This window comes from Fukomys damarensis, unplaced genomic scaffold (genome assembly GCF_012274545.1).
Source record: "Fukomys damarensis isolate Sample0158 unplaced genomic scaffold, DMR_v1.0_HiC HiC_scaffold_17, whole genome shotgun sequence".
NCBI classification, from domain to species: domain Eukaryota; kingdom Metazoa; phylum Chordata; class Mammalia; order Rodentia; family Bathyergidae; genus Fukomys; species Fukomys damarensis.
Window position 1 is genome coordinate 70791788 of NW_022900929.1, and position 13210 is coordinate 70804997.

Consider the following 13210-nt stretch of genomic DNA (forward strand, 5'->3'; position numbering starts at 1 on the left):
CAAAAAAAAAAAAAAAAAAAAAAAAAAAAAAAAAAAAAGATTAAGACTTTTTCAAGGTTTTAAGAGCAATAGGTGGAAGGAGGAGTATACATCATAGCAAAGCATATGCATAATTACATACTAGCAGAAGAGGAAAACAAAATTTAGGCTAAAATGATTTTGCAAAGTCATGCTCGGGGGATTAAGAAAGAACTGGGAAATCCCTTATCAACAGTAACCAAGAGGGAAGCACAAGAGCATCTAAACTAGAAAGAACTGGAATTCCACAAAGCATTTTTTAGTTTTTATTCCTAATTTGGAATTAACTAAATGGGTAAAACTCTTAGAGTCACGGAACCTCTGAAGGATACAGTGAATGAAGCACTGAAGAAAACTAACTTTGAAAACGCAGGTAAACAGAAATGCTAATTTAAAGGCAATGGGAAGATCTTTATTTTCTTCACTAGCTTTTCAAACTATATGAGTCAAACAACTAAGCATATACTACTGACTACACAGTCTACCTATCAGTTATGCAAAGTCCCCAGGTGTAAATTCTCTGGCCCCACCCCTCTGGCTCAGGAAAATTTAGGATGCTGTCTTAGTGCATATTCCACTTTACATGCGAGTTTTCTAGCACTTGTGGCATAAGACGGGACCCTTACGCTCCAGTCACTGTGATACTCTGTCATCCAGTACCAGTGGGCAAAGGAGATCGGAATATCCTACGACCCAGCCTAGAAACCAAGAGCTCAAAGCAGCACTGCAAAAACCAAAACCAAACCCAAACCCAGCACTGCGGTTCTGGGGTGGAACACAGGGACGGTGACTTAGGTTCTTTACCCTCGTCTTTCAGATAAAGGTAAAATTAATGAGACGGACAGAGTTGACCGCTAGAAGAACAGAGTGCTTCCTACCTGTGGCATGTTGGTATTGGAGGCCCTGTTGTCAAGCTCCTCCTGCAGGTGCTGGTTTCTCCTTTCCGCCTGCAGCAGCTGGTGCTGAAGCTGCAGAAAGTGCTCCCTGGGGACCACTGGGCAGGCTTGCTGCTGGAGCGGCTGCAGGTCCCAAGGCGCGGACGGGCTATGCATCACAGTGGACCTCGGATCCTGCATCTGCGGGACACGGGTGAAGGTCTGGTCAGCGGCAGCTCCCTTTGGTCCACAGCAGGGAGTAGTGAAGTCTAGGACTTGGCTACTGGCCTCATACCAACCAATAAGTTGGAAACCGGGCAGCACATGTGCCCAAGTGAGGGGTAATTGGGAGAGCCATTTTGCTTAGAAGATAATGAATAAGCAGGCTTTCTGCAAAGTTTTAGAATTAAAAAAATGTACTTCCTTGAGTGACTGTAAGAGCATCAGTGCACAATTATACAGTACATTACTACAGTGTATTGTAACTGAATTCTGACTTCTTTCTAGGCTAGAACATTTAATTATCCTCTTCCCCTTTTTAAAAACTGGGGTTCTAGTACGGAAATCAGGGGAGAAGTGCTTATGTTCTAGGATTTCCCACTATACTTACCACTCAAAGATTCTTCAAGACAAATGTTCAGTGGTTACATATTTTCCAACCCCAGGTTAGAAAAATTTGGGAGGGATTTCACCTTGCACTTAAACTAAAATGGGTTAATTTTATCACTGTGTAGTTAGTTATACCCTTAAACAGCACAGTAAGACAGGCAATTTTTGGAGTATAAGGCAATATCCTAAAACATCTGGGAACTGGAGTACAATGGATAGAAGGATTTGTTCAAGACAATGAGGAAATGGTGCATCAACATGCCAGTTAAATGTAGGGAGAGGAAAAGATGAGAATACACTATGTTTTGGCCAATGACCATGCCACCTCACGTCTGTCAACATGTTCAGCAGACACAGGGTTCCATGGAAGGCATGCAGGAAACACGAGCAAGCCCAAAACCCAAGAGGACACACCTCCAGGCTTGTGGCAAGAGGAAAAGGCCTTCTCGGGCTCAACCATAATTAAATGTTACCACAAAACTTCAAAGCCACTATCCATTTCCTGATATCCTCATTTCTGAGGTGGATCATTACTCATTTTGAAATTCTTTTAGTTGTAGATTCAAAAAATCTCCCACTTTATTTTCACGAATAAAGAAAATATAGTATGAGGATCCCATGATTTTATAGCGGTGGGATAATTTTCTTCATATATAATGCTGAGGAAAATCCTATCGTAAATGAAGACATACTCCACAGTGAAATCAAAATGAAAATGAATACTGGCTCTTTAGTACTTATTAACGGTTACAGCCACAGAAATGGTTACATGAACAGAGTTTAATGAGATGGCTCATGCCATGAAAGTCCAGTGGAAGAGAATGTTCTACCTTCACACACTATCTCAGGCAGAGAACCGCACCCTTCTCTGCTACTTCCAACCACTGAGTTCTAGGTGCAGGTTAGCCACAGACAAAAGAAAAGAAAATTTCAGGAGTTAAAGAGGAAGAAAAGCGAGTTAGTTATAAACAGAAGCAACAGTACCATCTGGATATATTTATATACATGAACAAAAGCACACGAAGGGCTGACACATTTCTCTGGATATAAATTATGTAGATATGAAAATGTCTTACAACTCTAACTCTACTACTGTGCCTTCACCTACTGTGATCTGGTGGGTTTGTGAGCCTGCCTCCTTTACCCCTACCCATCCCAACAGAATTATTCAGACAGTTCCAGGTCCTGTATGAAATGATGTTAACATTCCTTGCCCTTTGCGAATTAGAATGTCCTAGCAGCTTTTCTCTGCTTCCAAAGATTCAGATGTAGGAACATCTCCCTGCTTGTTCTTGGGCTCTGAGCCCCAGTAGGTGAGAATCCTCACCAGACAGGAATATACCCATCCCGCAGGTGAGCTGGGGAACCAAGGATGGGGTGAAAGCCACTGTACAGTCCATAAACTAGCTTATAATCCTGCATCTGCGGGACAAGGGTGAAGGTCTGGTCAGCGGCAGCTCCCTTCGGTCCACAGCAGGGAGGAGTGAAGTCTAGGACTTGGCTAGTGGCCTCACACCAACCAATAAGTATAGTATAAAGAATCCAGTTTATAATGCCAACAAGAGGAAGGGTTAATGCTTAATAGAGTTTGTGTGATGAAAAGGCTCTGGAAATAAATGATGTATCAAAACCACTGAATTTTAAACTTAATAATGATTAAAATCTCATTTTAGGTCCTGTAAATATTTACCATTTAAAAATAATGTACCTCAAATCATTGACTTGGATACTTTGATATATATATATATATATATATATATATATATCAATGAATGAGAGAGAGCTGAAAAGCCCAATCTGTATAAATCTGTAGTTAATGGCTCCATCTTATTTCCAAATGAAAGTCTTATTAGGATGTATATGAAATCTTCTTTTCAGTTTTAAACAAAAAATCCATGCTTTTTTTCCTCATTCATTTCCAGTGCCAAGAACATTCACTTGTCCTATCTATTAGCAAATATATACGACTAGCTCAAGGGGAAAATGACTCGGGGAAACTGCTGATGATGGCTGACAATATAAATGGGGCTCAGGAGAGCAGGTGAGGAGCCAGCCTATGGGCAGGGCAACCAGCAGGAATTAAGTACAGCCTGCGCCATTTCAATTTGTTGCTAGACACATTGAGCTTAGCTTCGGATATCTTACTCATTAGGGTATGTAATTATTTCATCAGAAAAGCATATCTACATAGAAGCACAGCCTGCAGCTCAACATTGTGAATGCATTTATTATAGGCTGTCAGAAAACAAGATTTGGCTTTGACTATTTATAGTTTCATTAATCTCCCCATTTGTGGATAAATCAGAGAACATAAAATTGCCAGAGACCTCTGGTGGTTATTTAAATGCCAATGTGATATGCTTGTCCAGTGCGTATTTTAAAACCGTGTATTACTTTTTAAAGTTACCTTGGCTTGAATCCACTTTTAGAAAAGAAAATATTTAAATATTTTTTTCTTTCCTATAATTCTGGCTTACAAGTATTTGTATACACTGTATTTTTAAAGAATACAAAGATTTTCTGTGCATGATTTGTCAGTTTTACAATTCAAAAAATGTTGAATATTTTCATTTACTAAAAGCAAAATATCTCAATGAAATTTTTACTAAGGAAAGTTTCAAACTGCATATTCTATAAAGAGATATATATTATAGCCTACACTGTACTCAAATCAAACTGGTAGATTGGAACACAATGTCCAGGAGCCCGAGTTTTCCAGTTCATTTATGGATTTCTCAGAGGGACCTTGCACGAGGCAGTGCTGGGTCCCACACAGTGGTGAGCAAGGGCAGCTTCTTTGTGCCCTCCTGTCAGTGGCGCTAGAAACCAACCCCTGCTGCAAGTGCTCCGCCACTGTGCTAGATAGAACAGCAGCTCTTGAAACTAAGACTTCCAAATGCCAATGTGCTCAGATCTCTGTGCATTTTCTAACTGAAGAGGCTGTTGGGGAGTGATCTTGTGATCCTATCTCTGAAACACTGCGAGTCAGGAGGTTTCAGGACACCGTTACAGACACTGATGGCAAGAGTGCTCTGGGCCCCTTGAGCAGTATAGGGAGAATCCCTGTCACTTGCATCCGTCTTTGCATATTAGGTCACACTGTTCCTTCCTCTGCAAAACAGTATGGAGTCCTGGAACAGTGTAAGCCAAAGTGTCTGTTAAATTTGGTAAAATAGGCCAAAGCATGCATGTTGGTGGTTACTCAGATTTTTACAACAGGAATTCAATGCCATTTCTAGTCCTTCCCAACAAATGTCTCATTCACGGATTGAAATATCCTTCACAGTGAAGCCCATTTGCTTAAATACTTACCTCCACTAGCTGCTCATCCAGTTTCACTTGTTTCTTTTTCAGGCCTTCATTTTCCAAATGAATTGTTTCTAATTCGCTTTCAAGGGCATTCATCTGACTGACCTATTAAAAAACAAAATTCCCTTAAAAAAAAAAACCCCACCCAGATTGTTCTACTTTTCAAAAATCTCTTCTTGAAAGAAAGCCAAGAAAATTCAACAATGCAAGAAATTAAAAACTAAACAAGCCTGTGCTATTTAAGTAATCCAGATTTAATCACTTCTTACAGAGCAACAGTTAGCTGACTTCTAAACTTTGATGCCACCCACTGCAAAAAAAAAAAAAAACACAAGACAATCCTACAATACAGTATCCATGTATCACTGACAGAAAATGCTTATGAAAGACTTCTCCTTAACATGAGACATCAACTGCTATTCTGTAGTGTATTAATTAAAAATGCAATTTTTCACTAAATTGATTTAAAGATGCTCTACTACTGGATCTCAGGGGGGAAATCTTTTGAGAGCACTTAAGTTGAGATTTATGTAACACTTTTTTTTTTCAGTTTTAAAGATGAAATTTCAAGATTTTATATGTATCCATTTTTTGAATTCTCTTTACTACAGGAAGAATCTAATGAGCTGCAAGATACTGGGATTCAAAATAGTGCTTAATAGAAACCATGACACTATTGTAAAAGGCTAATTTTTACCCCTAGCAAAATTTGTTAAGTAGAAATGGAACACTTCCAGCCCCATTTAAAATTCATTGTTATTTAAAAGCCTCTCATAAGACTTTTCCCTTGGTGAGTATCTAAGGAACATGCTTTTTGACAGGTCTGCTTCAAAGGAACTGAAATTAAATGACATTTCATCTTAGATCACCACCAGCCTTCTCACTGCAAATGGTCATAACTTTTGCAAATTGCAGATAATGAGACAAAGCACAGAAAGCAAATGGAATCGTGGCATCGGGGTTTGACCAAGAGGTACTCAGCTCTAAGACAGCCCCCAAGGATCCCCGCCTCCTGGGTTAGTCTGTGTACAAACAGCCCGCAGCAGAAAGCATGGTGTGTAACTTCTGACGTTATGTTCTGAAAGGCCCTAGAGCTTGCGTCTTGGTATTTTGAGCTTGGGTGTCTGTGCAGGAAGTAAGAAGCTGTGGTCTTGGCCATTAGCTAGCAGGAAACAGAAGCCTCCTGATAAGTCTATGAGTGAGCCTGCAAAGTGGGTCCTCTGGCCTCAGCAAAGCCTTCAGGGGAACACAGCCCTGGCTGACATCACCAGAGCCCAGAGTCAGCCCACCCAGCTAAGCTGCTTCCGATTCCCGACCCACAGAAACTGCCTGGCAACGTGTTATTTTGTTACACAGCAACAGATAACTAATACAGTACATCATAGGATATTTCCGATATGAAGGTGAGATATATTTTGCCAACTTATAAACTCTTACATTAGTGAAGAGGATCAACTTTCTTCCCTGTGAAAGCCTCAAACACATTGTTCTTTTTCAACCATTATTCAGTCAAAAAGAACTATGATACTGTTTTGACAAGACTACAGAGGAAGCTAAATATGATAAGAACCAAAATATGCCATGCAATCACTTTCCTAGAATCATTCAGTGTGAGAAACACACTCTAGATAAGTGTTCTAGTCACGACACAGACACACGATATATAATCTCCAAAACTCACCTTCTTCTGAGAGGGAGATGGTTCTGTTTGAAACTCTTCACACTCCCTCTTTAAGTTCAACTTTTCTTGCTCTGTAAGTTTCACCGTACCTGATGGGTTTAAATGTTTTTGGTGCTTAAGGGGAAGAAGGCTGGATTCCAGTTGACGGACCTAGCGAAATCAAATTATAAACAAATGCTTCTATAGTCAGCCAACCAGGAAAAACAAACAGCAAACACAGGGAAAGTTCTTATTTAGCACTTGGGTTCTGTGGTATTAAAAATGCATGCCCTTACTAGGGAGACACATGAGCCCAGGAGTTCAGGATCAGCCTAGGCAGTATCAGGAGATCCATTTCAAAAATAAAAGCGACAACAGAAGACCTTTCAGTCTAGCCGGCCAATTCTGGAAGCCTGCTTTTCTGGATTGCTGAAGATCCTTCCTAGGCAAATCTGGTGTGGTCTACAAACCCAACACTGTGAGGATGAGACAGGGAAGAGGCGAATTCTGGGTCGACTGAGTTGACAGGGGCTAAGAGTGGTGTGACTGCCAAGGAAATGGACACAGCAGCCTGCAGCCTTTCAGCTCTCACCCGAGCATAACCCTTACGAGTGAAGCCGGCCACAGTCTCATCAACTGAAATCTGAATTTGCTAAGCTCCATGAGGACGGGCCATGTCTCGCCCCCACCACAGTGTGAGGGACAGCACAGGATCTGCACCATGTCCCAAAGGACAGTCTGAGTGCTTTCAGGGCGTTCCTCTTCAACAGAGGGGCCAGAGCACTGGTTAAATATAAACGGTCAACCACATAGCAGAGGTAAAGAACTGAAGCGTCGGTCTGATGGCTAGAAAAGATGACCTTTAAAAATAATTCTAACTCTGAGATGCTGAGTCTTTACAAGGGGGCACTTTTTCTCCCATAAGGAGGGAGTTAGGCCCGTGAGATCTGAGTCTAATTCTACCATTTTTGTAACTACTTATCTGGACAGCTAGCCAATCCAAATGAGGAAAATGTGGTTACATCATTTCTATGAGTATGTTTTTGATGTATTAAAATCACAAATTTAATATAGAGCTGCTTGCCGAAATTGAAAAATATTTTACAAACATCAGGGTAAAATTATATGCAAGTAAATGATAAGTTATACATTTGCAAAATAAGTCTGCTATAGCAGGATGCTCGAATCTGTACCCTAGAAGCTTTCAGTCATAGCAAACCTTCATTTTCCCATCACGCTACTTTTTACAGCTGTGCAGCCTTTTGAGTTACCTTCTCCCTGGAGTGTGAGAGCTCTGCTTTGGTGTGCTGCACCACGCTCTGGAACCTCTCGTTCTCCTGCCAGAGCAGCTGCTGCTCCTCATTCATCAAGTGATCCAGCTTTTCCCAAGACAGCTGTTTCTGTTGGCTCTGGGGCCCTGATGGATGCGTGGCTGTTTCTGGGGCCCAGTTCTTAAGAGAGAATTGCAGAGTTAAGCCTCCAAAACACACTGATGGGGCCGGGGATTTAGCTCAGTGGTACCTGGCCTGCCTCACAACTGCAAGGTCCTGAATTTGATCCCTGGTACCAATAAAACCAAAACACTGAGGAGAAAAGTGTCCTATCTACCTAGTGGCAATTCTGTTTTCTTAAGTACTTATTTGTAAGTACATAACGATTACATTCATTGTGGGGATTACTGTATAAACATAACACAATGACAATTCTTAGTAAACCTTTACCTTTGTCTTCATAGGTACGAATTAAACAATACTTTTGGAATTTGATTTTTTAAAAAAGGCTCGCAAGTCCTAGATTCAATGTGCTTTTTGACAAAACAGCCCAGGTCAGCTCAACGGCAAGTGACTGAAGGATGAACTCCAGTTCTAGAAAGGATGCAAAGGTGGTTGGTGGCTTAAACACTGCCCCGTTCTTAGGAAGTTATCTTTGAACCCCAAAATTCAGCACTCTTCTGCTTACCAGAGGACATAAAGGTAACTCTGAAAGGTGCTGTCAACCTGAAGGCTCACAGGCCGAACTCTATTTTCGTTTTCACATATGTAATCATATCTCTTTTTAGAATTCAAAGCACATATTATCCACATAATTGAGGCCTAGGTTCAGGAATATGCTTTAAGTTACCAGGATGGTTGTTTTTTTAATCCTAAAAATAACTAAAAAAAAAAAAGTCGTACCCAGCTCTTCTTGGACTTTTAGTCTCATAGCTAGAAGCTCCCAAGTTCAGTACTATTGTTTTAATGTCACAGGTTTTCTTTTCAGCATAAGTTTTAGTTTTTTGCAGTGTGTGTGTATTGTTCCTAGATTAATTTCTTGGGTCACATGAATATTGTTAAAGTTTGAAAATATTTTAGTTTGATTACTGCGAAACTAAACACAGCCATGATCTTTTGAACTTGTTCAATACCCAAAATTACCTTTTTGGTGTTAACTACACATTGATATGAAGTCCAGAAACAGGTTTCCCTAACCTGCAGTGGCAGAGGGTACAAAAGTGGGTCCTCTGAGGTTAGCAACTGGTCTACCAGGGAACAGGCTGGGGGCTACGAATGACCCAAATGATTGTGACACAATCACATCCACAAAAGGATACCTTTACATTTTATATATATAACTATAATATATATACATAATTATTCAATCCTTCATACATACATGTAAAACTGATCAGAGACTAAAAACTTACATACTTTTTCATAAATAACTTACAATTTAATAAAACAAAAAAGAAATCACCTTGTCACCAGCACTCTGAAGGTGTTTTTGTAAAGATATTACTTCTTGTTTTAAAGCTTCCTTCTCCTGCTGAGTCCCCTGAAGGTCGGATTTGACTCGAGACAGTTGGAGGTTGATATTCTGCAGCGTATCTTCTAGATCCCGAACCTGCATTATAAGAGCAATCTTAGGCTGCTACACAAACCCTCCATCACGTTCAGCAATGAATAAACGAAAAGATAAGACAACTCCAAGGTCCTTTCTGGTTTACTATACCCAGTTCTCTTTTCTCTAGCCCAGTGGAAACCCAGGATATTATATGTATTTGTAGGATGATGAATCATATTTAGGAAAATGATAAGCTATGCCTGGGGCAAGATATTATTGATAGTTATCTGGTAGATCCAAGTGATATCTGAGACAACCAGTAAATGCCTCCCAACAAAAAGAGGGTCTCATTTGTAGAATCTGGCGGAAAGTATGTTTTAGACTGGAGGTTGGTTTTTAAAGGACTTCTTAGTTGAAAATAATGTATACTTGTAGAAACTTACTTCACATTAATATCTCAAATAGATTTCAATTAAAAAATATATAAAAGGGCTGGGGATTTACCTCAATGGTGTCACCACCTGCCTTGCAAGCACAGGAACCTGACTTCAATCCCCAGTACCAAAAAAATTTATAAAAAGAATGTTGATATTTTAACAGGGCATGAACCTATATCACAGTCCCTATTCCCACTATTTCTAAATTTACACATAGTAATAATTTATATATATATATTATACTCAAGTTTTCATAAGTGATCTCAGTGAACTTTTCGGGAAACACTGTTTGTATTATTTTGCCACACTCTAAACCTGTCAAATTAGGTGCTATGGAATTGTTCTGAGTCTTTTGAGGTCACTCCCACCTGGAACATTGTTTTCTCTAAGGTATCTGATAGAAGATGGAGGAAAACAGCATGCAGATGGAACAAGAACTGTCCACAAACACACCTTTTCCTGTGAATCCGCCAGCTGGGACTTCAGGCTCTCATTCTGGTGCTCCCAAGACTTATGTTCCTGCTTCATGGCAGCAATTTTGTGCTCTAAATGCCTTGATTTCGCCAACTGTTTCAGGAACAGAAGAAAAGAGGGCAGTTTTACAAATATATCTAGCCTCAATTTATAGGCCTCCACTAACATATCAAGAACAAATACGATGTATATATCTGGCAGTGCAGGGCGAGGTAAAATTTCACTTTTTCCCCACCTGGTACCAGGGATCAAACTCAGGACCTTGTGCTTGTGAGGCAGGCACAGTGCCACTGAGCTAAATCCCCAGCCCAAGGTAAAGTAAAGTAATTTTCCTGAGCCTCTTAATTTTGAGCAGTCACTTTCTTTTTTGGACATTTATATATATATATTTGGTACTGGGGATCAAACTTGGGACCTTGCACTTGCAAGTCAGGAGGCAGCACCACTGAGCTAAATCCCAGGACATTTATATTTTTCCCCTCACTGCCTCAAAATTTTGAGGGTGGGAAATGATGAACTGAAAAGAAAATTAGAAATTTCAAGATTGTACCATAACAAAAAAATATAAAATGCCCATAAGGCAGGTGGGGGAAAAGCAATGGTTTTGGATCTGTTAGGGAAAATATAATAAAAAATAAGTGTGTATGAAATAGATCTTAGATTAAAAATAATATGTAGAAGATACACACACACACACACACACACATGTATGTATGTGTACAGCGGTGGGGGAGGCATCCTGACATAGTAAAATGAGTTTATTACAGTCTTGGCTTCATGAGACCCAGGGTCTCAGTGCCACCTGAGATCCGAAATGCTGTTTCAGGAAAGTGGGACGATCAGGCTAACACAGGCGCCGGTGGTGAAGTCTTACTACTTCTACTACCTTATCCACGCAGCTCTGTAGTTCTTCACTTAGAGCTTCTTTTTCTCTCAGCAGTCTTTCATTGTAGCTTAGAACACTAGAAATTTTTTGCTGGAAGTCCGAGAGATCAGGACCTCGGTGCAGCTGTAAGAGATAAACAAGTGAGCTCTCCCATGGCCTCATGCCTATATTTACAGAGAGGTATAGTATTTATAAACAGCGCATTTCCATGGCTGCTGAGATATCCCTATCTGCATATTTCAGAGGACCTACAAACTCTACAGACTAGAATTAACTTTAACACACGCTTTCCCCCTGGCTTCTGTGTTCCCTGTTGACGGCCCGAAATGTCTATGCAGATGGGCACAGAAAGACGTTAAGAAGGATCCTAGCTTTCCCCTTGACCTTCAGGGTAGAATAACACACTCGCATTCTGCCACCAATCTAACCTGTGCACATGACATTTTCTCCACGCTTTTTAAACCAGAGAAATCTCTTTAATAAAAATCTCAGTTGAGACTGTAAAACTGGCAGGAGCCACACACAAGCTAACAACATGAGGGCAAAGTCAAGTGTAAAGCAGTATTTTTCAGCTTGTTCCTTGTGCTCTTCCTTGGAAGATGTCTACGCTGCTTGCTGGTGGGGATTTGCTGGCTCCCTCCACTCTACCATAGGGATGGACAGCAAAGCAGATGGTTTTTGTTCCTTTTCAGCATCAACACTGTACTACTGGACACGTTGGACTCGGCAACTGGGGAGGGAGCTGTCCTGTATATTATAGGATATCTCACATCATCTCAGCTTTTCCCAGTAGATGCCAGTAATATTACCATCCCCACTTATGAAAACCAAAAGTGTCCTGGGGCTGGGGAGCAAGCCTCATCCCCATCCCCCAACCCTACTGCAAACCACTGCTTTGAAGAAGCTGTTGCTTACTCTATGTAACCCTTTCCCATAGTTTCCTTGCACTTAACCTTCCCATCTTCAATTCTTGTCATTATTATATGGCCATTTTCTACTTCCTACCTGAAATTCTTTTATGTTTAGCTTTAGAAACAGGACAAAATAGTTTGCCAGCTGAATCTTGTCTCCAGCTGCAATAAATCCAACATACCTACACATCTGAAAAAATCAGAGCCTACAAGAAAACATATTTTGAAGGACCTGACATTGGTAAAAGGAAAGCCCTTCTCTACCCACTACACTGCCACCCATGCAAGAAAGCTTGACACCAATTTGGGGGCGTGACTGGGTGTGCAACTTCGCACATGCTGTTGGCATTTATGTTCAGTGCAATAGGTAGCATGGTGAAAGTGTTGCATGAGGTATACACAAGTCATGGTATCATACGCAGTAGCACCCACGAGAGTCCAAGCTGCATAACAGTGATGGGCTGTCACTACCTCACTCAAGGGTCCTGGTGCCCAATGAAGCAACTTCTACCAGAGGCAGGCAAATCTCACTGTCCTTCCATCTCACTGTTTATACCAACGCCTCTAAAAAATATGGAACAAAATGTGCTGTGTGATGTTCTCATCATGTTATTTCTCTTCTCTAGCTTAGCAATGTTGCAGAGCACCCACTTCCCAGGCTCTGTTTTGGGAACTGGCTCTTATCATCTCCAAGACTGAACGACAGACTTTCAAAATGTATAGGAGGAAGGCTGGCCACATTAATTTAGGATAAAGCTGGTAACCGCAGCTTTGGGATACTCAGATACCACAGAAAGGCCCTGTGAGTTTTAACTTCCGGCATGCTTGTGTGGGACACTTTCTCTAGTTACGGCAAAACGTGACTAAGGTTCTCACAAGGCACCTGCTGGGTATCAGGACTGTATGCGGCATTACCTGAGACACATTTATAATGCTCTGAGGGAAGCAAGCTTTACAGGAGTCAGGTAGAGATAAGTACAAACTAGATTCAGTGTTTCAGCTTTCAGGACAAGAACACTCAGGCAGGCCTACAGAACAGATTTTAGCACAAATATTTTGTAATCTAAGGGTCTAAAGGTGCCATAATCTGTGTGTGTGTGGGTACTGGGGAATGAACCTAAGCCTTACCACTAACATACTCAGCCTTCTTTTTAAAAAAATATTTCCAGACAGGGTCTTGCTAAGTTGCCCAAGCTGGACCAAGTTTTTTT

General features: G+C 40.8%; 1 protein-coding gene across 8 annotated transcripts in view; it reads right to left on the minus strand.

Annotated features, from left to right (window-relative positions):
* The window catches only part of Nin (ninein), an 85010-nt gene that overhangs the window by 7280 nt on the left and 64520 nt on the right, over positions 1-13210 (minus strand). For 6 of the 8 annotated variants that reach the window (XM_033765175.1, XM_033765179.1, XM_033765174.1 and 3 more), the window contains 7 exons: positions 11089-11211; positions 10182-10295; positions 9205-9351; positions 7743-7922; positions 6493-6642; positions 4815-4916; positions 897-1094 (listed from right to left, as the gene is read on the minus strand). In XM_033765175.1, coding sequence (XP_033621066.1) covers positions 897-1094; positions 4815-4916; positions 6493-6642; positions 7743-7922; positions 9205-9351; positions 10182-10295; positions 11089-11211 — 1014 coding nt within the window. Of the gene's footprint in view, positions 1-896; positions 1095-2332; positions 2394-4814; positions 4917-6492; positions 6643-7742; positions 7923-9204; positions 9352-10181; positions 10296-11088; positions 11212-13210 lie in introns of those variants that run through there. The other 2 variants (XM_033765177.1, XM_033765181.1) reach the window with 1 other exon arrangement.